Here is a 24,385-nt window from a genome sequence, read left to right as displayed (position 1 = left end):
TTTCTCAATTAGTGATCAAGTGGGGAGGGGCCCATTGTAGGTGGAGCCATCCCTGGGCTGGTGGTCCTGGGTTCTATAAGAGAGCAGGCTGAGCAAGCCAGGGGAAGCAAGCCAGTAAGAAACATCCCTCCATGTCCTCTGCATCAGCTCCTGCTTCCTGACCTGCTTGAGTTCCAGTCCTGACTTCCTTTGGTGATAAACAGCAATGTGGAAAGTGTAGGCTGAATAAACCCTTTCCTCCCCAACTTGCTTCTTGGTCATGATGTTTGTGCAGGGATAGAAACCCATAGTGACTAAGACACTGTGTCAGCACAGAGAGCAGAGAGGCAGACTATCTAGTGGCTAAAGCAATCCCAGGGCTGCGTTACATCACACACACACACACACACACACGCCCCGCTAACACAGACAGGATGCACTAAGGTGACTGCTGATTTCTGCCACGTGATAATGAGCAGTCTGTGTAATTAGCATCCCCAAATAGCTTGGTCCCACCACACCATGGAGTGCCCAGGGAAACCCCACAGAAAGACAGTGACGTTTCTTCCAGGGAGAGTCTTGACTGGGTCCTGGGATTCTTATCCTTCCCCTCACCCCCCTACCCCCACCCCCAAACCCCAAATAATCCTCCCTGCTGAAGTTCACCCCTAAAACGAGAGTCCAGAAGTCCACCTGTGTGGCTGTGACACTCTGTCTCTTGAGTGCCCACACCCACCCTGGGGATGTGCCTGTGTCCCCAGTGTATTTCAACTCCCGAGTCCAACGGAATCACCCTGAAATACCACACTGTGCTAACAAGATCCAGGTGTCACCAGGCCTTTGAAAAAGGCTCCTAGGCTGCTGCAGCCCAAGAGCACCCAGTCACTGGACCCCCACTGTTTACCCCAGGCAATCTCTAGCTGATGAAGGGGACATTTCCCTACAACTGTACTTACATGCATGCACACATATGTACACCACACACACACACACACACACCCGGCATCTCTTGTACAGGGTTGCTTTCCTGCTAGGCTACACTGGAACAGGTAAGTAACCTTCAAAGCCCCTTCGGAGCTGGAAACAGTTACTGTGTGACAGAAAAAGCAAGCCAGCCTCTGCCTTCTGGCAGCGCAGTGGGTCCTCTGATTGGCTCAAATGTCCACCCCCTGAGGGCTGTCCCCTCTGCTCAGTCAGTTACCCCACCCTCACCCAGATCTGCACGGGGTGCTTCTGCAGGGCTTAGCCACTTAGTAACGTTCCCCAGTTAGCACTGACAGTACCATCGCTTCCAATTCTTAGACCAGTAAGACCTTTCATGAGTAGTGATTGAATGAATTGTGCGAGATTTTGAACCCAGGGCCTCATGTCTGCTAAGTGCATGCTCTACCCTTGGGGTCCCTTCCTGTCACACAGTGTATGAAACTACCGTCCACAAACCCTTAGGCTTTACATGCGAGGGCGAGTGGGCAAACCCTGGAGAAACCTGCTTCCTTTATTTCCTGCCTCGACTTCAGTAACAGAATTCCAGTGTTGCCTTCAGAACAGGACCAACCTGAAGGCTGAACAAGGGCTGCACATCTTTTTGTTTCTTCGATTTGTCCGGTGATTCCTGCTTCATACTGCAGCCCTCTGGGGAGCTTTTAAACCTGACTACCCTGTGGGCTTCATCCATGCTGATTAAATTGGTCTGGAGAAGGTTTAAATGGTGCCAGCGCTCTGTCAAAGTTCCCGGGTTGGGGGTTTGACGGGTGGTAAAGCGCTTTTCTAGTATGGGGGGGGCTCTGCTTGTCTAGTATGGGGGGGCTCTGGGTTCCCCCCGGGTGGGAGTCTCCTGTGGGTGGGGGTGGGGCTCCGCTCCAGCTGCCTCGTTCCTACAGGCACTGCCCAGGATCACATGCAGTAACTTGCAGGGGATCGGGTGCGACTGCTGACAGGGTTGGGGGTGGGGTGAGGTGAGGGTGGAGGGAAGCAGTACTTACTGCTGCAGACATCTCCCGCTTGGAAGAGTTCTGTGGTGAGCAGAACCAAGCCATAATAAGAGAAGGCATTGGAGAACCTGCAGAGGGTGTGTAAGCAGAGATGTCAGAGAAGCCAGGTTCCTCCTGCCCCACCCTGACCACCCTCCCCCCCCCAGGGTCTACTCCTTCCCCGGTCTGGACTCTGCTGGATCTTGGAGCCTCACCAGGAAGGTGGCTATGAAGCATCCCGATGGGATGATCCTGCGTCTTGGAAGGACCAAGACAGACAGGGTGACATTCCCAGTGGCACACACAGGGCTGGCATGGGGAACCGAACATGATTTTTTTGGATTTCAGAGTGTAGTGCTACATCACATCTTCCTTCCTGCATGGAATCTGAATGCAGCGTATACTGTTCCATAAGACAGCCACACAGGGACTCGGACATGACCGCAGGCTGCAGGCGAGCCTTGTCCGCGGTTACAGTGATGGCGGTGAGCAGCACCTTCTCCGGTTCAGTCAGCCTGACTAAAGCAGAGCTGTTTTGATTGGCTAAAAAAACTTCCTTTATCTTCTATATCTATTTCCTTTAGACCCAGCCCGCGTTCTTGGCCACTGTAACTTCAAGCACAACGTGATATGTTACGTGGAAATGTCAGACACAGATGGTGGGAGAAACCATCGCTTGGCTCATGGCGGTGATGCGTATGTTTTTCCACCGTGGCTTTTCTAACTGGGACACGGCGTGGTCACCTGACAGTTGCCCTCTTGCCTGCGCCAGCTCATTTGGTCCGATGTGAGGAATGAGTCCCCTAGTGCCGTGGCATGTAAACCAACACTCAGCGCTGGCTCAACAAGGGGAAATATAAACGAGATTTGCCAGGAGCACACAACCAAACTTCTATGCTGACAATCTACAAGTCTGACAGGCTGATATGGAAAGCCCAAAATTATCCTGGGCTATCTGAATAGCCACATGTTGGCCTACCATCTGTGTCTGACCCAACATCCTCTCAACTATCAAGGAAAACCTCTGCCATGTATTAACTTAGCAAACCACTTGCTTCTACCAGTAAGTAGATTGATAGGAAGATAGATATAGATAGATGATATATAGAGATAGATGATAGATAAATAGATGATAGATGATATATAGATGATAGATGATATATAGATAAATGATAGATATAGATGATAGATACATAGATGTTTGATAGATAGATGGATAGTGAATAGATAGAAAGATGATAGACAATAGATGATAGATACATAGATATATAGAGATAGATAGACATAGATAGATAGATAGAGACGATAGATGATAGATACAGAGATATATAAACAGAGATAGACAGATAGACAGATAGATAGACAAATAGTCAGACAGATAGTCAGACAGATAGATAGACAGATAGAAGGGGGAAAAAGCTAAGAATGCCATCAGTTGCAGTAAGTGATACTAAGGAATGGAGACTTGGCAAATACCCTGATTTACAGCTTTCCTTTTTTATTTTGTTTTTGTTTGTTTGTTTGTTTTTCCCCCGAGACAGGGTTTAGCTGTGGCTGTTCTGGAACTCACTCTGTAGACCAGGCTGGCCTTAAACTCAGAAATCCCCCTGCCTCTGCCTCCCAAGAGCTGGGATTAAAGGCATGTGCCACCACTGCCCGGCTGGCTTTTTTTGTGACTGTATTTCTTTATTTAACCACTTCCACCTGGGAACACATTATATTGGCTTCTGAATAAACTGTATTCTCTTGGAGTTAAGAACTGGGTTTGACACAGACAGGATTGAAATTAGCTTCTTACAAATGGTTTTTGGGATTCAAAATCAGTCCAAGTGAATTACAGATTCTTTAAAAATTACTTAGTTTCTTTTGAAGTATAGATTCTTAAAGGCGGGGTATTTTAGTTCTGTTCAATGCCCCCTTTCTAAAATCCATACAGATGCCGCTTTGTGCTGGGCACACAGCAGGTGTTTAATAAGTGCTTGGTGAATGGCTTCAGCTCTTAGGAACGCGGAGGCGGAACTCAAGCCGGCCTCTGTGCTATCAGAGGCTTTCGGCCCTCTTTTCTGTAATTGACCACGCTGGGAACACCTCTCCTCTAATCAATGCCTCTGTTCAAAGGTGAAAGGAAAGCTTGAAAGCAGGCTAAAAATAGAACACCAATCCTCCAGCCACCCAGCACAATGCTGCACGCTAGATCTGGTGGGGGAGAGGGGGAGGGAGAGAGGGACGAGGCGGGGGAGGGGAGGGATGGCTGAAATTGGACTTTGGACTTGCTGCAAAGAGAAAAACAATCACTCGTTGCGTCTGCCTCCCTTCCAGGCTCCTCCCATGGCTGTCACTTAAGAAAAATGAGACAGCGTGGCAACGGTGGATCCCAAGAATGGCTGTGTTGGCCACATCTTGGTTTTCAAGGATGGGCTGTACACCACCAGTGGTAGTCAAGGCAACAGGTACAGCGAGGAAGGCCCTGGCTCTAGTAAACAGTGACCTCCTGTAAAAGGTCCCTTGGAAGTTTTCTTCTGGTTCCTTTGGTTCTGTCAACCCCATCATGTGGTCCTGTCTCCAGGGCCCTCACCACAGCTGGCAGGCCCACTGCCTTGGCACCCCAGCTGCCCCATCTCTCTGGTACGAAGGTTTCGTGTATCTTTACTGTATCTACCTTAGAGAGCATCATTGGGGATGGCTGGCAATGCGAGTGTTTTCTTGAAAGTCAGAGATAAAAATGTTTCCTTTAAAAGCTACTTAACTGAGTGGCTGCAGGGCAAGTTCCAAACGTGAGGATGTGAACGGATCAAGTGGTACCCGGATGCACATGGGTCAGTTGTGTGGTACTGACAGCGCACATGGCGGACAGCCTAATCCCAACATTCCAGAGGCAGAGGCCAGCTCTCTATAGCAAGCTGGCTAGCTTCAAGTGAGAGCCCCTGCCTTGATTTGTAAGGTTGGGAGAGATGCAATGTCATCTTTGGCCCGCCCATCTACACATATGCATATACACACGTGCAAACATTCATGTGTGTGTACGTGCGTGAGCACACACACACTCACACTCACACACACACACACACACAAGATAAGTAAATCTCAATTCCTGACCATGTGCAGTGGGAAAGGCTCACAGCCAGCAGCCCTAGCAGTGAGCAGTGAGCAGTGGGAGGGGCTCTCGGTGGGAGGGGCTCTCAGTGGGAGGGGCTCACAGTGGGAGGGGCTCACAGTGGGCAGCCAGCAGATCTCACCATATAAACCACAGCAGCAGAGTCGTCCAACGAAAGTGGGGTGTGAAAAGGTCCCTCATTTTGCCTCGGTCTTCCTGTTTCAAGACAAGGATATACGAGTTATTGGCTAGCCTCCAGTGCACAGGAACCGCCGCAGGAGCCTGGTATACATACACATACACACACACACACACACACACACACACACGCACTCACACACTTACAGAGATACACATACACAGAGATATACAGATACAGACACACACCAACACAGACATAGACACACAGATACACATACAGACATATAGGTACACATACATACTCACCCACCCACTCACAGATTCACACACACATATATGCACATACACATATACACACACACTCACACACAAAGACACAGAAAGACACATACACAGAGACATACAGATACACAGAAACATACACACACATACTCTCACCCACACACACATGCGCATACACACAGGCACGTGCACAAACACACTCAGACACACACAGAGACATACAGATACAGAAACTGACATACACACACATTCAGACACACACACACATGCACACACACACACAGACACATACACAAACATACAGATACACAGACACAGAGACATAAAAATACGGACACTGACATACACAGACAGACATACAGACAGGCACACCCACACTCACCCACACACACATACTTACATACTCACCCACACACACATCACCCACATACACATGCACTCACACACACACACACACACACACATACAGACACATGCGCACATACACACACTCACACATATACTCTCACACACACACACACACACACACACACACCTGTCTACAGACCTGTCTAGAGATGATGAGCTTTCCCAGTGGCATGGGGGCTCCATTTTCCGTCGCGATCCGCTTTAAAGTAGCAATTGCCTTTTCCTGGTTCCCCGACAGCACGTCGTACCTGGCGCTCTCTGGCAGCCACTGGGGTGGGGGACAGGAGACCCAGGCATGGCTGGTTAGTATGGACAGAGCACCCCTCCCAGCCACTGTCTCTCATCTGTGTGGGTGTCTTTGCGAGGTGATTCTCTGGAGTCAGAGACCGGGCTTCAAATGCGGGTCCTCTGTAGGTTACCCGGCTACAGGACACAGTGCAATGACATCACGTCCCTGTGCCTCTGAGTCCTCGTTCAGGTGTTTACAGGGTTACACGGGGTAAGATAAGCACATGGTGGTGTCACCACCACCACGGTTGCTTAGAGTTCTGGGGTCAGGTGGAGGAAATGAAGACCAACATTAAAAATAATCTCCCCCTCAAGCCAAGGGGTGGTGGCGCATGCCTTTAGCCCCAGCACTTGGGAGGCAGAGATGGGTAGATCTCTATGAGTTTGAGTCTAGCCTGGTCTACAGAGTGAGTTTCAGGACAGCCAGGGCTACACAGAAAGACCTTGTCTCAAAAAAAGAAAAAAAAAAAAGTCAAGAGGGGTTGGGGAGATGGCTCAGCGGTTAGAGCACTGACTGCTCTTCCAGAGGTCCTGAGTTCAATTCCCAGCAACCACATGGTGGCTCACAACCATCCGTAATGGGACCCAATGCCCTCTTCTGGGGTGTCTGAGGATAGTGATAGTGTACTCATATTAAACAAACAAACAAGCAAACAAACAAATAAATCTTTTTAAAAGACTGAAACCAAACCAAAAGCAAGATAGCTTTAAACCTAAGTATGAGCCGGGCGGTGGTGGCGCATGCCTGTAATCCCAGCACTTGGGAGGCAGAGGCAGGCGGATTTCTGAGTTCGAGGCCAGCCTGGTCTACAGAGTGAGTTCCAGGACAGCCAGAGCTACACAGAGAAACCCTGTCTCGAAAAACCAAAAACCAAAGCAACCAACCAACTAACCAAAAACCATACGTACGAAACACAGAACGGCAAAGAGGAGCAGCGGGGCGGCCGAGAGCAGGAGCAGCCAGCGCCAGCCCAGGCTGGGCATCACGAACACCGCCAGAAGCACCTCGAACACGGTTCCGATGGCCCAGAAGACCTGGCAGGAGAGGGAGAGTCAGTGGGGCAGGGCTGGTGTACTGTGGACGGAGTGAAAGTCAGGTCGATCTGCGCATGCTGCCGCGGCCCCTCCCACGCTGCGTGAGGATCACGCAACGCTGGGCTGCGGGCCGCACCGCACCGCAGGAGCGACGATCTGTAGTCTGTGGCACAGGCATGGCCGGGGGCATTCAAGGGACTTTGAATTATTTCCAATTTTTTCCTAACCGTTCAAAGTATGTACCGGTGTCGAGCACGACCCGCCTGTCCTGCGCAGTCATCGCCGTGGACCTCCAGAGGTCGTTCTGGGAAACTGTGAGACTGTGTCCACGACAGTCAGCCCCCACTCTGCCCAGCCCCTACTCTCTGGAAATCTCTGTTTTCCTCGTCCTTTTTTTTTTTAAAAAAAGCTTTTGAGTTTTGGCTATGCAGCCTCAAACTGGCTCTGTAGCCCCGCCTAGATTTAAACTTGAGATCGTCTTGCCTCAGCCTCCCAAGTGTTGGGACGATAGGCATGTCCCAAGATGCCTGTCCAGTCCTTTGGATCTTGCTTTATTTCGACCACCTGCGTAGCAGAATCCCATGGCACTCCACACATCTGTGGTGTCTGGATTGCTTCACCAAGCATAACGTCCTGTGTCTCCTGCCTTTTGAAGGCTTGATGGTATTCTATATAGTTTTATCACATCTTCCATACGCATGTACGAACTGACGGACGCTTGAGGGCTTCCACACAGAGGGACTCTTGCGTGTGATGTATGGTTTGTGAAGTTTCACCTGTCAGTAAAAACCCCATGGCCAATGAGCTGAGGCTGGATTGAAAGGTGGGATATCTGGCAGAGAGAGAGAGAGAGAGAGAGAGAGAGAGAGAGAGAGAGCATTCTGGGAAGTAGGCACAGATAATTTGCCCCGAGGGACTGAGGAAGATGTGTGGATGAAACCGGGCACCAGGTAACCGGCCACGTGGCAGAACTCAGAAGAGCGTGATGATTCAGTTATGAGCCAGTCAGGGAACCATCCAAGGCTTTTGGACAAGGCACTCATTCATGTGTAAGAAATCTCAGAGTCATTATTTCTGGGAACTTGGGCGTGGGCAGGGAGCCCGTGGCTACACTTCCGTTGTCTCTGCACATGACTATAATATTGTCTACTTTTAGCTTTTGTCTGCTGTCAACGGCTTTCCTCCTCACACAGGCTCAGTATCCGTCCTTGGGGACATCTCCTCCTCACACAGGCTCAGTATCCATCCTTGGGGACATGTCCTCCTCACACAGGCTCAGTATCCGTCCTTGGGGACATCTCCTCCTCACACAGGCTCAGTATCCGTCCTCGGGGACATCTCCTCCTCACACAGGCTCAGTATCCGTCCTCAGGGACCTCTCCTCCTCACACAGGCTCAGTATCCATCCTTGCGGACCTCTCCTCCTCACACAGGCTCAGTATCCATCCTCAGGGACCTCTCCTCCTCACACAGGCTTAGTATCCGTCCTCAGGGACCTCTCCTCCTCACACAGGCTCAGTATCCATCCTCAGGAACCTCTCCTCCTCACACAGGCTCAGTATCCATCCTCGGGGACATCTCCTCCTCACACAGGCTCAGTATCCATCCTTGGGGACATCTCCTCCTCACACAGGCTCAGTATCCGTCCTCGGGGACATCTCCTCCTCACACAGGCTCAGTATCCATCCTCAGGGACCTCTCCTCCTCACACAGGCTCAGTATCCGTCCTCAGGGACCTCTCCTCCTCACACAGGCTCAGTATCCGTCCTCGGGGACCTCTCCTCCTCACACAGGCTCAGTATCCATCCTTGGGGACCTCTCCTCCTCACACAGGCTCAGTATCCGCCCTTGGGGACCTCTCCTCCTCACACAGGCTCAGTATCCGCCCTTGGGGACCTCTCCTCCTCACACAGGCTCAGTATCCGTCCTCAGGGACCTCTCCTCCTCACACAGGCTCAGTATCCATCCTTGGGGACCTCTCCTCCTCACACAGGCTCAGTATCCGTCCTCAGGGACCTCTCCTCCTCACACAGGCTCAGTATCCGTCCTCGGGGACCTCTCCTCCTCACACAGGCTCAGTATCCGTCCTCGGGGACCTCTCCTCCTCACACAGGCTCAGTATCCGTCCTCAGGGACCTCTCCTCCTCACACAGGCTCAGTATCCATCCTTGGGGACCTCTCCTCCTCACACAGGCTCAGTATCCGTCCTTGGGGACCTCTCCTCCTCACACAGGCTCAGTATCCATCCTTGGGGACCTCTCCTCCTCACACAGGCTCAGTATCCGCCCTTGGGGACCTCTCCTCCTCACACAGGCTCAGTATCCGTCCTCAGGGACCTCTCCTCCTCACACAGGCTCAGTATCCGTCCTTGGGGTCCTCTCCTCCTCACACAGGCTCAGTATCCGTCCTTGGGGTCACCTCTTCCTCACACAGGCTCAGTATCTGTCCTTGGTGTCACCTCTTCCTCACACAGGCTCAGTATCCATCCTTGGGCACCTCTCCTCCTCACACAGGCTCAGTATTCATCCTTGCGGACTTCTCTTCCTCACACAGGCTCAGTATCCATCCTTGCAAACATCTCCTCCTCACACAGGCTCAGTATCCATCCTTGCGGACCTCTCCTCCTCACACAGGCTCAGTATCCATCCTTGCGGACCTCTCCTCCTCACACAGGCTCAGTATCCGTCCTTGGGGACATCTCCTCCTCACACAGGCTCAGTATCCGTCCTTGGGGACCTCTCCTCCTCACACAGGCTCAGTATCCGTCCTCGAGGACCTCTCCTCCTCACACAGGCTCAGTATCTGTCCTTGCGGACCTCTCCTCCTCACACAGGCTCAGTATCCGTCCTTGGGGACATCTCCTCCTCACACAGGCTCAGTATCCGTCCTTGGGGACATCTCCTCCTCACACAGGCTCAGTATCCGTCCTTGGGGACCTCTCCTCCTCACACAGGCTCAGTATCCGTCCTTGGGGACCTCTCCTCCTCACACAGGCTCAGTATCCGTCCTTGGGGACATCTCCTCCTCACACAGGCTCAGTATCCGTCCTTGGGGACATCTCCTCCTCACACAGGCTCAGTATTCGTCCTTGGGGACATCTCCTCCTCACACAGGCTCAGTATCTGTACTTGGGGACCTCTCCTCCTCACACAGGCTCAGTATCCGTCCTCGGGGACCTCTCCTCCTCACACAGGCTCAGTATCCGTCCTCGGGGACCTCTCCTCCTCACACAGGCTCAGTATCCGTCCTCGGGGACCTCTCCTCCTCACACAGGCTCAGTATCCATCCTCGGGGACCTCTCCTCCTCACACAGGCTCAGTATCCGTCCTCGGGGACCTCTCCTCCTCACACAGGCTCAGTATCCATCCTTGGGGTCACCTCTTCCTCACACAGGCTCAGTATCCATCCTCAGGGACCTCTCCTCCTCACACGGGCTCAGTATCCATCCTTGGGGACCTCTCCTCCTCACACAGGCTCAATATCCGTCCTCGGGGACCTCTCCTCCTCACACAGGCTCGGAATTCGTCTTTGGGGTCACCTCTTCCTCACACAGGCTCGGTATCCTCCTTGGGGTCACCTCTTCCTTATGTCCCAAGTCATCCTCCTTTTCCCACTTTTGAAAGCCCTCCCCCCCTACACACCAGGCTCCCTGCCTATGGCTTCCCGCTGTGCACTGCTGAGAGAGTGCAGGGGATGAGAAGGAAGCCAGGGTGGAGGAGACACCAGGACTGACTTCCTGCCCCAGTCCCCTCCCCTGCAGGCTGGTCACAGGCTGGCCCAGCTGATGGTGTCTGCAGAGGGTCCAGCATCCAACTGTCTGGGCTGCTCTTGGCCCTCCCTGGTCCTTCAGGACTGGATTTGGTAACATATTCATGGAGAGACTTTATTGCTGATGTTGTTTTGAAAATCACAGTTGTTTCTTTGTTTGCTGAGGGGGTGGTGGGAGTCACAATTAGAGGATTTTACGGGGGGGGGGGGGAGGGAGTCAGTTCTCTTCTTATGTAACATGGGTCCTGGGTTTTGAACTCAGATCATCAGGCTTGGTGCCAAGTGTTGATATTAAGATCTCCGAAACCTGTGGCATCACCTAGGTGATAGAGAGACCTACATACCTGTTGCCAAGGCAACAGCCACCATATTCCTAGAATCCATTTGGCTTACCTCCCACCTTTACCTGTGACCACATCACCATCCATATAGAAGAGGAACCCCCCTCTCTCTCTCTCTCTGTCTCTGTCTCTCTCTCTCTCTCCCCCTTCTCTTTCCACTGCCACGTTGCCCTTTCCTCTCTCAATAAGCCCCACGTGGAACTGTTTGGCCTGGTGTGGTCTTTCTGAAGCTCCCGACGGTCCTAACACCAAGCACTTTCCCGAACCCTCTCGCTGGCCTTGTTATTAAGGCTAGCATCTTAAGTTGCTGGAAATTGAAGCCAGGGCCTTGTGCACTGCAGGCAAGCACTCTTATCACCTGAGCTGAGGCCCCCACCCCCACCCCTCTTCTCGCTGTTATTCTGAGGCAAGTCTCACAGAATTGCTGTGGTGTTTTGAATAGGTTTGGCCTCCATAGACACACATCTTTGAATGCTTGGCCCATAGAGACTGGCACGATTAGGAGGTTTGGCCTTGCTGGAGTGGGTGTGGTCTTGTTGGAGTGGGCGTGGCCTTGTTGGAGGAAGTGTGTTGCTGTAGGGGCGGGCTTTGAGTTCTCCCCAGCGTTGGGACAGTCCTCTTCAACTGCCTACAGTTCAAGCCGTAGAGCTCTCAGCTCCTTCTCTAGCACTGTGCCTGCCTGGATGCTGCCATGCTTCCTGCCATGATGATAATGGACCTCTGACCGTGTAAGCCAGCCCTGGTTCAATGGTGCCTTGGTCATGGCGTCTGTGCACAGCAATGCAAACCCTCACAGAGACAGTTGACTAGGCAGGCCTGGAAGTTATGACCACTCTCCTCAGCCTCCTCAGAAACGGGGATGCCGTGCTTGGTTTACCAGGCTCAGCAGGGACTGTATAGTAGTGACTTTGCTAAGTCCTCCTCACACTGAATCGTCTTTCCTGGCCGGGCTCGATCTGCAAGCACTGCCTATGCTAAGGCTGCAGTGGGCAGCACGCTGAGGTCAGTCCCCAGAGCCTCCCTAAACCAACCCTCCCACCCATTACTTAAAGGAGCCCCAGTCTATTTCTGTAGCTGACCGTCCTGGGTGACCGCTAAAATGCTAGCGACAGGTATGTTAAGGTAATAGTAGAATGAGCATTAGTCACACAACTCAACCAGGAATGAACTTAAAAATTTTCATTTTGAAGCCAGGCAGTAGTGGCTTATGCCTTTAATCCTAGCACTTGGGAGGCAGAGGCAGGCAGATTTCTGAGTTTGAGGCCAGCCTGGTCTACAGAGTGAGTTCCAGGATAGCCAGGGCTACACAGAGAGACCCTGTCTCGGGGAAAAAAAATTCATTTTGAGACAGAGTTTTACTCTGTGGTCTTGACCAGCCTGGAACTTGCCACGTAGATTAGGCTGGCAGGGATCCTCCTGCCTCTGCCTCCAGAGTTCGGAGAGAACAGGTGAGAACCACCTCTTTTGGTTGCTGGGTCTTGGGCAGCTTAAGGGTCCTAAGAGAGAACTGAGTGTGACCAGGGCTAGCCAGACTTCAAGATCAGCTGTCCTGGGCACGTTATGTTATCAAAACAATGGCTGAGATGGTGGTGAATGTCTGTGATCTGGATATTAGGGAGGCAGAGGAAGGAGGATTGCCAAAGTCTAGGGCTAGCCTGAGTCACTTGGTGGGTTCCAGGCCACCCAGGGCTACGTAGTTAAAGCTTATCTCAAAACAAACCAACACGCTGATTCAGGTGGATAATCATTCATTCCCCATGCCTGGGTCAGGCAGCTGCTGTCGTTAGACTGTGTAAGTCAGGGTCAGAGTGGGCACTGGTGTGCAGCCGAATCCTGTGTGACTCTGTATGGCTGGGCCTGATGGCTACAGAGTGAGTTCAAGGCCAGCCTGGGCAATTTAGCAAGACTCTGTCTCAAAATAAAAAGGACAAAGAAGGCCAGGGATATAGCTCAGTAGAGGAGCACTCACCCGGTGTGTGTGTGTGTGTGTGTGTGTGAGTGTGTCCTAGATCAGTGGTTTTCAACCTTTGGGTTATGACCCCTCTTGTGGAGGGTCAAAAGACCCTTTATCGGGGGTCTCCTAGCAGATATCCTGTGTATCAGATATTTACATTCCTAACCATAGCAGTAGCAAAATTACAGTTATGAAGTAGCAATGAAATGATTTTATGGTTGGTGGTCACCACGGCACGAGGAACTGTATTAAAGGGTTGCAGCATTAGGAAGGTCGAGACCCACTGTCCTACATCAACCTCCAATTAAAAAAAGACAGGGAAAGGGCTGGAGAGATGGCTGGAACAATGGCTCAGTGGTTAAGAGCACTGACTGCTGGGCTAGGTGTGGTGGTGCACACCTGTAATCCTAGCACTTGGGAGGCACAGGCAGGCAGATTTCTGAGTTTGAGGCCAGCCTGGTCTACAGAGTGAGTTCCAAGACAGCCAGGGATATACAGAGAAACCCTGTCTTGAAAAAAACAAATCCAAAAAAAAAAAAAAAAAAAAAAAAGCACTGACTGCTCTTCCAGAGGTCCTGAGTTCAATTCCCAGCAACCACATGGTGGCTCACAACCGTCTGTAATGGATCTGATGCCCTCTTCTGGGGTGTCTGAAGATAGCAACAGTGTACTCATATACATTAAATTAATTAAAAAAAAGAAAAGAAAACTAAAGGGAGGGAGAAGGAAAGGAGGAGGAAAAGTGTTTATACTGTGTATCCATGTGTGTATTGTCAGTTGACTCTGTTCTGTCTGCAACTCCCCTTTGCTGCCCTGTGGCTGCATACATCTGAGAACCGCTTGCCAGTCTGTAAGCACTGCCCGAGACGCGTCAGCCCCTCCTTACCTCAATCAGCAAAATACACTTGGCTCTGGATTTCATGGGAAGGAACTCTGCGTACAGCGTCACCCTGGGTGAGGGAGGAGACGGGGGTTAAGAGAGTGGAAGATGGCAGATTCTGAGTTCCCTCCCTCCAATAAAGACCCATGGATCCCTAAGTTGGAATTTCCTGTTTCATGGCTAAAGTCAGAAATCCAATAAACAGGTTCTTACTGAGACTCATGGCTGACTTCAAACTCAGGATCTTCCTGCCTCTGCCTTCCAGGAGCTGGGTTGACAGCATGCACTATCTTGCTCTGCCAGTGCGTGACTCCCTTGTCCCTGGGAAGCAGATTTTCACAGATAGCTCCTGCGTTTTTAACCAACTCTCCAAATGACCCTCAGGTTCTGGCATGCTTCCATCGAGGTCGGCTGTAATCACGGAGTCTGGAGAAAGTCTTTATGGGCAGTTGTGTTAGTGAATTGATATGGCTGTGTTGATAGCCTTTTGTCCCGGGGGACACATTCATCCTTGGTTCCCGCCATCTGTCTGTGCATCCCTGTAGACATAATCAACGGGGATTATGTCGAGTTGCTTCTATCCGGGGTGTGCAAAGGCAGCCTGCTCCCTTGCTGGTGTTTTCTTATTCATTGAAGGATGGAGTTGATGTCTGGTACTTTGCCAGGACATAATTCAGATTTGACAATATCTTGTTCTCCACAGAACCTCTACCTGCCAGCTGTAGCCTCTGGCTATTTCTACCTGAACGGACCACCGCTGCACTGATGACAAATGGCACTTTTAACTTGTCTGTTTGCATTTAGTAATCACATCCTAATTATAAGAAAGCTCTTCTGGGGCTGGCGAGATGGCACGGCAGATAAAGGTCCCTGCTGACAAGCCCAGAGACCTGAGTTTGGTCCCTGTTGGTCCCTGTGATTCCACAGGGCAGAAGGAGAGAACTGACTCTTCTGACTCCGTAAGCACAGATGTGTAGGAAGTCACGTGGAAGGTGCCCTGAACCTGTGTGGTTTTCTCCAGCGGTCTCCTCACCTGAATCGTGCTCTGTGGAGCTCACAGCGCCCCCTACTGCACACAAAAAGCTATCGACCTTCACTGTCTCCTGTAAACTGCTTAGTCTCATGAAGATACTTGGAGCTTTAGAGAGAGTTTTTTTTTTTTTTTTCATTTTATAACCAAAATGTCACTTGTAATGATAGTTAGGACATTGTTTAACCCCCTTTTACAAATTAGAATCCAGATTTGGGGGCTGGAGATCCCTCAGTGGTTAAGACCTCGGATGATAGGAGTTACATTCATAGTACCCACGTGAAGGCTCAAAACGACCACCTGCAACTCCGGTTCTAGGGGATTGGACGCCCCCTTCTGACCTCCACAAGAACTGCATGCACGCGGTACGTGTGTGTGTGTGTGTGTGTGTGTGTGTGTGTGTGTGTGTGTGTGTACACATATGCGCGTGCGTAAGGGAGCCACGGCAGATGCATCCGCGAGCCTTGAGCCTGGACCGTGAGCTGGTAAACCTCCTTTCTTTATAACCTGCCCAGCCTGTGGCATTGTGTTCTCCATACAGCTGTTACCGTTACATTCTGGCTGTTGACTTATTTTAAAATAACACCCCGAGATGCCATTGTTCTGATTTTCTGAGGAACTCTGGCTGGGTAAAGTTACTCTAAGTGAATGGAAGCTCTTAATATTTCCTAACTACCTAGAAATATTGTCACCTAAATGTGGCTCAGTAAAGCACTTAGGAGAGCCATCTTTCTAACGAGATAAGAGTGCCGTCTAATTGTGACATAATTAGGTTTATGTAAATGGCTACAGCAGACGCACCAAGGAGCCGGAGCCCTCTTGGGGCTTCATGTTTTTCCTGTAATTCCCCTGTGGGTTTTTTTCCCCTCCTCACAGATAAACCAGCTATGTAGTTACATACGTGAGAAAGCAAGTGTGGAGGGGGGTGGGTGATGTTTTAAATCTCACGGCAGCCATTAGCTGGCTGAGGGATGGGGGAGGGGCCCTGTTTATTGTTTATTAAGACACACGTGTACGGTCAGCCACCTCAGCATGGGTGGCTTTGCTGAGCCCTACCGTGGGGCGAGAGCTCCCTGAAGTATGGAGGGCTTTGGCTGATCTCAGTGACTTAGAACCAGCACGTAAAGACTGTCCATAAGGCGAGAGAACGACCTAACAGAGATGTCTGAATGATAAAACAGAGAAAGAAGTCTGTCTGGGTTGCTCAAATTCAGATGTGATGAGATTTGTGTTGAGTTGGAGTTCCTAAAGAGAGAACTGATAGAAGTTCAACCGTGTCCTAAGGCTTCTAGAAGACTCTGGAAGACTTTGCAGCCTGCGGAGCGGTCCTCAGAAAATGTCTGTGATTGAGCAATACAGGTGAAGGTGATCAAGCTGACCGGTCCCGGGGTGGGTGATTGTCTCCCTGGACTAAGGAGGATACATTTACCTCCCTCAGAAAAGGTTATGCTAGCCAGGCCGTGGTGGCACACGCCTTTAATCCCAGTGCTCGGGAGGCAGAGGCAGATGGATTTCTTTGTTCGAGGCCAGCCTGGTCTACAGAGTGAGTTCCAGGATAGCCAGGGCTACACAGAGAAACCCTGTCTTGAAAAACAAAACCAAAAAAAGGTTATGCTAGCGGTAGAGATGGGTTGCCCAGCCAAGAACTCCCCAACAACTGGGTATGGTGGATGGAGACTCAACAGCTACAGCCACACCCATGGTGCCAACCCAGGGCCTCCCTGACCCAGTGAGCCAGCAGGTGCAGCTGCGGGAGAGCAGAGCCTTGTGCCCCTAGATCCTGAGTAGGTCTGAGCAAATTGAGTCAGGCTCACTGGATAGGTCAGGCATAGAGAAGAAAAGGGAGGCTTTGTGGAAGAGCTCCGGGATATGGAAACATAATATCTCAGAGAGAAAGACCAAGGGTTACTGTGAACTAATTCATTAGCACCTCTGTGAACTCAACCTCCGCCTCTGGAGGAAGCAATTGATACAAATGGATACAAACGGATGGAGCATGCGCACTGAATTAAACCTCACTTATGTTTGACTTTAGTACTGTCTTAGTTGTGAGCTTCTGGGATCTCCTGACATCTGCTGAGAACAGATGACAACAGACATTCAGGTTATCTTTGTTATGGGATGTTGCCTTGTCCTGCCTAAACTGGCAAAGGTTCAGTCACGTAGATGACGTAATGCTAACCTCTGAGTGTTCTGGGGATTTGGAAAGCTGAAGGGGAGACAAGCAGGTCCAGTGGTGCTTCCGTTTACCTTGCAATCCTACTGCAGCTTGGTTAATTGGAAGAAGAAAAGGAGGTTGTTATAACAATAACTATGAAGTTTGAGTCCAAAAGGTGCCCTACACGGGTGGAAAAGGACATAAGCCTTTCTGAAGCCACAAGATTACTGAATGGCAGCCTCAATGACTGGGCGGGCTACCACCCTGTGCGCTGAGGACCAGAGAAGCCCCTAAGGGCCCTTGAACCATAGAGGCTACTGCTATAGCTGTTGGCTCTGTGCAAGAACTAGCTAGTAAGACCCCATTGTTGAAGATACTGAATGCTCATGCTTTGAGTATAGGGCATGGAGAAACTGGCCCGGGAGTGAGCTGGAAACGTCCATTCGGCTGGCTGCCTTTCATGGTGCCAGAAGGGACTGGGTAGGCTGCTGGTGGGGAACTGTTACCAACATTCCTGCTTGCTTAGGGACCTTGGGTGCTGAAATACAAACATGCCAGGCAAGATGTGCTACTTGCGCAATAGTGGTTCTGCTGTTATGGGTGAGACAAACCACCTTCCAATTGGATTTAAGGCCCTCTCCAGAAGAGGGAATTCTCATCTGGTACTGTAATCCAGGATAAAAGCCCATGGCTGGGAAGGTCATAGGACCCAATGGGAAAGCAACTTCTATGGTTTTTCTAGATGAACGTGATGTACCCGTCAATCTGCCTTCTAGATGTAACTTACGCCCAACGATCATTATTGTTATCTGCCTTAACTCAACTGCAGATGAAGCTCCCAAGATCAAGTGACTGTTACTATGGTATGCTAGCCTGTTTATAAGCTATCAGTGAACATCTATAGCCACTCCTTTCCAAGAATCATTGGAGAAGATGAGGCAGAAAGAATTTAAGAGATGGAGGAACGGGTGGTTTTGTGTAGCAGATTCCTCAGAGATTGAAACTTTCCACTCTGCAGGGAAGCTGCTTAAGCAGGAAGAAAAACAACTCAGGGTAGCTTCAGGAAGTTCCCGAAACTTACAAGACTCACTACACTGCCCCCACCCCCTTGCTGGAGTAAATGGAAAAATCTGGGAGTTACTCTGAGGAGCAAATCCAGGCTGAACTGTGAAGAAGACTTTTGAGATCAGCTGCCTGGAGGAAACAGAGACCTACTGAGGTGCTGGGAAGAGGTTTAAACCAAATGGAGCACCTGGAAAGGACACTTTCCAGCCTGTTGAGCTGCCTGCAGGCAGTGCAGTATGCTCCAGGTCCCCAGCTTTGTGAGTTGTCACTCTACCTGGGATAGACTTAGTGATGCAGCCATCTCTGAGTCGTTTCTGCACCCATGATAACCCCTCACCCCTATTCTTATAACTAACCCCAATAAAACCAACATAGACTCAGGTGGAGTGAACGTGGTGAGCATGGCTCTGTCAGGCATTGCCCTTCTCCTCCCCCATTCCCTCTGCCTTGCTCAAAGCCCTTAGCTTTTTCCTAAACTAGCCCCGATGGTCTGTCCCCTTATTTGGCCACTTCCTCCTCTGGAGGCTGACTGCCAAGGTGCAGCTATCAGAATATTGAAGTCCAGCAATCAAAAGCCCCCTTTGCTTCACCTAATTAACATGCCCAATCAAAACACCACACTGCACCCTAGCCCATTCTAACAGAGCCTACCTTTTTCTCTTAAAAATCATTTGCTGTCGTTTTTCTCCAGAAAGCAGCCACTTTAACTTTTCTTATGAAAACAGGTTTTCCAGTGTGGTTTGTGCCTAATTAGGGGTCCCAAAAAGGGATCCCAGCTGTACAGAAGTCTCCTTCAGGGGGTGGCTGTACTTTAGTCTGTAGTGGGAACCCAATCTGGGGTGTGTAGACAGGTGTGCTGGGTCTGCAGGACACGTTCTGTCACACAACACCAGGTGTGTTCCCCTCCCTCCCTGTACTGGGGACTCTGGGAATAATGCGTCTCTCAGGCTCTGGGAAAGAACCCTTTTTTCATGAGGTGCCCTGCCGTTGGTTTGGGGTGTAATCTTCCTTTGATCTGGTTACTTATAAGTCCTCATTTACTCTAAGCTTCCAGATGTTTCTCAAAATTTCTGCTTGTTTGACAGTATCCTTTCTTTGCGTATGAGCTCTGTTAAAGATTCCTGTCACCTCTGTGTCATTTCCAGGAGATTTGTGAGCAGTGGTTTAGGGTGCGATATATCTCTTCTGCTGTAGCATTCCTGAAGGAGGAATCTGACCTGAGCCGCTATGGTTCCTCCAGCCACCAGGGGGCGCTGCACTATGGCTAATGGCTCCAGCCACCAGGGGGCGCTGCTCTGTGGCTAATGGTTCGTACGCTGGAATCCTGGGAGCTGGGCTACAGCTGTGCCACAGGTCGCCAGCTGCTGCCAGCCCAGATTTATGGCTGTGTCTTTGTTAATGGCCTCTGCTTAGAGCTCCAGTGGTTTGTAATTCCTGGATACTGTGGAAGCATGCTTTTCCACTCCAAGAAAGTGCGTTGGGTACCAGTTCTACAGAGCTCTGGATAGGAAGACCAGGGAAAGGAGTAGAACAGATCCGATGAACTTCCAAAGGCAGGAAGCCATGCCTGGGTGTTAGATCCAGCAGTCTCCCCCCACCCCACCCCACCCCCACACACTACACTCTTGTCTATTGCCCACCCCCACCCCCTCCTGCACAATTTGACTTCATCAGTGCTTTGGGGAATTGGACTTGTGCTAAGCTCTGACTTCATAGGAAAATGTTCGTTGGTTTGTTTGGAAGCATTGGACTGTAACTTAGCTAAGGACGACTTTGAGCTTGCGATCCTCCTGCCTCCAGCTCCTCAGTGCTGGGGTCATGGGTATGAGGGACCACACTCGATTTATGGTGCTGGGGATCGAACTGAGGGCCTGCTGGGCTGACCTGAAGATGACCAGGTGTCCCGTCTGAGGCGATGCAGCGATTGACAGAGCATGTGTAATGGCCCGGGAGGATGTTTGGTAGGAAGGGAGTGTTCCCCCAGGCGATGTCCTCATACGTGGGACCGTAATGCTCTGAGGGACCTGTGAGGTGTGGACACCAGCAAAACTGATGCAGAGAAAGGATCAGGGTCTTGTCTGAGATCACAGCACCGAATCGGGATTCAATGCCACCACACGGACTCAGGGCAAACCTGACCTTCTTAGATTGTCTCTCCAGACTGTCCCGAAGGAGCCCCAGCAGGGGATTTTGATTATAGAGTTCACAGTCTCTATATATCTCACACGTCGTGTCGTCGTGCCACCCCTGGCCCCGGTAGTGGAGCAGTAGATGGGCTCCACCCTGCAGGCGGTGCGCTGTAGGAATGGGCGTGCAGATCATGCTTTTAGAGCCAGCATTCCCATTACAAAGGACGGATGGTTCCAGAAGTCAAGAAGGTGTTAAAGCTGGAGGGGTCTCTGTTGGCCATCATCATGGGTGGATTTGTGTGGACCTGATGTTAGCATCTTCCAGAGGTCTTGGCTCCCAGAGCGAAAGCTACACACCGGGACCGTTCAAGAATGCTGTAAGATGTTTTTTGTTGTTTTTGTTATCGAGACAGGATCTCCTTCTGTGGCTCTGGCTGGCCTAGAACTTACTACGTCGACCAGGCCATCCTCAGACTATTAGAGCTCTGTCTGCCTCTACCTCCCAAGTGTTGGCATGAAAGACGTGTGCCACCACATCTGGCCAAAAAGTCCCCTGAGCAAGCACTCCCACTTAGTAACTGCTGGTGGCCGTGACGTATGGATGTTAAATGCGCCATCAAAGTTGGGTCTGGGTTGTTATGACTTCTCCTTTAGCGCCTTTGGACACTGCAGGTACTGTTGTCATTCTGGTGGCATTCTGTCCAACGTAGCTTCTGGTTCTAGAAACCCTGCACAGCCATCCCCATATTCCAAGGCGGTGAAGACACAGCCATTCCCCCCCCCCCCCATCTCCAGGGCGTAGGTACCTGAACCTGAGGTTGTTTAGCTCGCTGCTCCTACGGAATGATGTCGTATTTGACAGAGACAGACGTGCTCACGCCTCCATGTGCTGTACACTGCCTCTGGATGGCTGGTAGCACAGAGCACGGTACAGATGCTACCCCGTTGTCTGCTGTTCCATATGCTTCTGTGACTAGTGACCGGGAGGGGGCTCTACATGGTCACTTCTGCCCTGAGTATTTCTAAATCCAGTGTTGCTGAACCTGTGCATGCAGAAGGTGGCTAAGCCCGCGCTAGGTATTTACTTACGACTGGGGCACCCCTCCGATCCCAAAGCCCACCAGGCCTCGGAGCACCAGGATCCAGCTATACACAGGCGCGAAGGCGCTGAGGATGCCGTAGTACAGGGTCCAGAGCACGCTGATCTTCAGCCCCTGTGGAGAAGGAGACACGATCACGAGAGCCCTGAGCAGTTCCAGGCGGCGAGAGCTACCGATGGCCGGTGGCGAAGCCCAGGCTGGGCACCTGCCTGGGGTTCTAGTCCAGCTGTCATGTACATTTGTTTGTTTGTTTGGAGATAGGGTTTGTGTAGCCCTGGCTGTTCCAGAACTCATTCTGTAGACCAGGCTGGCCTCTGCTTCCAGAGTGCTGGGATCACTGCCTGGAGCCATTTTTTAAAAAAGATTTATTTATTTCATGTATGTGAGTACACTGTTGCTCTCTTCAGACACACCAGAAGAGGGCATCGGATCCCATTACAGAAGGTTGTGAGCCACCATGTGGGTGCTGGGAATTGAACTCAGGACCTCTGGAAGAACAGTCAGTGCTCGTAAATGCTGGACTATCTCTGTATCCCCCCCCCCCACTTTAATTAAAAGGTTACTAGTGGGGCTGGAGAGATAGCTCTACAGTTAAGAGTGCTGGTTGCTCGTCTAAGTGGATCTGGGTTCGATTCTCAGCACCCAAACAGCAGCTCCATCATCTGTAATGACAGTCCCAGGAGATCCGATACCTCCCTCTGGCCTCCACGGGCATTTAGACCAAAGCTAATCATGGACCCACCATGGGCTGAAGATGCCCAACTGGGAGTCAAAACAAACCTTTAATTTTTATAAGCTGAGTTGTGTTAGGTATTTGTTACAGCAAAGGGCTGTGAGTTGTTACACTGCCAGAGCTCAACTCATAGCTTCCAACACCGAGACCTGGGCTTCAAATGATCCAGGGCCTTCAGTAGCTCCCCATTATCTCCAACAGACTGTGACCTCCTCAGGCAGGTATAATACAGGGCAAGTGAACTTGTCTGGCCAAAAGTTACTGTGACAGATCGTAGGTCCCAGTTACCAGCTAACCCAAGTTCCAAGGGAAGCCACAAACCACGGGATGTTTCTTTTTATGCAAAATATGTCAAAAATGGAGGCAACAGAATGGATGCCCCATAAAACCGTGCGAGGGGTAAATAAAACCCCGGGGCTACGGTGTAGCTGCTTCAGTGCATGTTTAGCATGCTGCTAGGGTGTCGCAGGGGCAGGACACACAATTAGCACGCTGCAGGCCCTGGCATCGACCCCAGCACTGAGATCTGGAACATGCCACCCATGCCCAGTTTAATCCAGTGCTGACTCAGAAGCCGGCCTGCTGTGTGCTAGACATGGGTCTGTGTCTGTCTCTGTGTCACCAGTTTGCAAACCAGACCCCAGAAAGCCTGGGACACCCATTCTTGGGTTGCTGTCTGCTATGAGGACAATGTTCACAGGTCACTGAGACTGAAAGGTTCCTCACAGGCAGAGTCCTGGTGTGTGCCTGGAACCTCCTCTTCCTCCTGAAAGACACCACTGTGCTAGGTGCAGTGATGTGTGCACACTCGGGAGACGGGAGGATGAGGCTCAGGAGCTAGAGGCCGTCTGGGATACACACTGAGTCCCTAGCTAAAAAATAAAAAGTAACAGTGCGGTGGTTGAGTGGCCCAGTCACACTACCCACACTCTGAACCGTAGTAACCGACTAGAATGTTCTATCACGAATCGGCAAACACCTGTGCATATTACACTTCGTTTTGCTTTTTGAGACACCCTCGGGTAGCCCAGGCTAGCCTTGGACTCACTGTGTGACCCTGTACTGCTGAATCTCCAGTTCCTTCCTGCTCCCTCCTAATGCTGGGGTCACAGCACATGCCACCCACGCCCAGTTTAATCCAGTGCTGACTCAGAAGCCGGCCTGCTGTGTGCTGGACCATTGCCCTGCCCACTGAGCTGTATGGCAGCTCTCAGTACCCCAGCCCCACCCCAAGTCCTTCTCTGTCCGTCCTTTGCCGCCTTTCTTTTGCATGCAGGGAAACAGGCTCAGAGAGGTAAACCAACTTCCTGGAGGCTGCCTTGCTCCGCAGGGGTGGGAGGGTGGAGTAAGGAGAGGGACGGATACACACACACACAGACACACACAGACACACACAGACACACACACACACACACACACACACACACACACATGGGCATGGAAACCCGCCGCCTGGACCAGACAGTTTGCTGCTGCTCTGTGTTTGATCCTGGTGCTCGGCTGCCTGGTGTGCCCAGGGGCGGGAAGGATTGGGGGATGTGGGGTGGGGGCTTCCTAATCACAGCCTGCTCCTTGCTTCCTGAGATCAGTTAGAAATTCCATCATAGCCGGGCGGTGGTGGAGCACACCTTTAATCCCAGCACTTGGGAGGCAGAGGCAGGCAGATTTCTGAGTTCGAGGCCAGCCTGGTCTACAGCGTGAGTTCCAGGAGAGCCAGGGCTACACAGAGAAAACCTGTCTCAAAAACCCCAAAACCAAATCAAAACAACAACAACAAAACCAAACAAACAAAAAACTCCATCGTGGAAGCAGAAGGCCCGCCACTGGGGAGACCCCCTCCAGACTTTCCGGCTGGTCATCCCAGCTGCCTGTTGTTGGTGTGAAGGAAGCTTAACTCGCCTGAGCAGGGCCAGCAGAACACATCTAAGGGCAGCCCCTCTACACAGCCTCGTTCACGCGGCACTGATCTGCTGGCTTCTTTGGGGAGAACTCAGTCCGCCTGCCAGCAGCCAAGGTCAGGGTGAAGGGCG

At 51.1% G+C, this 24,385-nt stretch overlaps 1 protein-coding gene across 1 annotated transcript in view; it reads right to left on the bottom strand.

The window, feature by feature from the left end:
• The window catches only part of Svop (SV2 related protein), a 42,878-nt gene that overhangs the window by 9,103 nt on the left and 9,390 nt on the right, over positions 1-24,385 (bottom strand). The window contains exons 6-11 of the mRNA XM_052169152.1: positions 21,612-21,736; positions 14,147-14,210; positions 7,072-7,197; positions 6,014-6,142; positions 5,186-5,259; positions 1,962-2,038 (exon numbers count right to left, since the gene is read on the bottom strand). Coding sequence (XP_052025112.1) covers positions 1,962-2,038; positions 5,186-5,259; positions 6,014-6,142; positions 7,072-7,197; positions 14,147-14,210; positions 21,612-21,736 — 595 coding nt within the window. The remainder of the gene's footprint in view (positions 1-1,961; positions 2,039-5,185; positions 5,260-6,013; positions 6,143-7,071; positions 7,198-14,146; positions 14,211-21,611; positions 21,737-24,385) is intronic.

The sequence above is a fragment of the Apodemus sylvaticus genome, chromosome 22 (assembly GCF_947179515.1).
Source record: "Apodemus sylvaticus chromosome 22, mApoSyl1.1, whole genome shotgun sequence".
NCBI classification, from domain to species: Eukaryota; Metazoa; Chordata; class Mammalia; order Rodentia; family Muridae; genus Apodemus; species Apodemus sylvaticus.
This window is presented reverse-complemented; position numbering and strand designations above follow the sequence as displayed.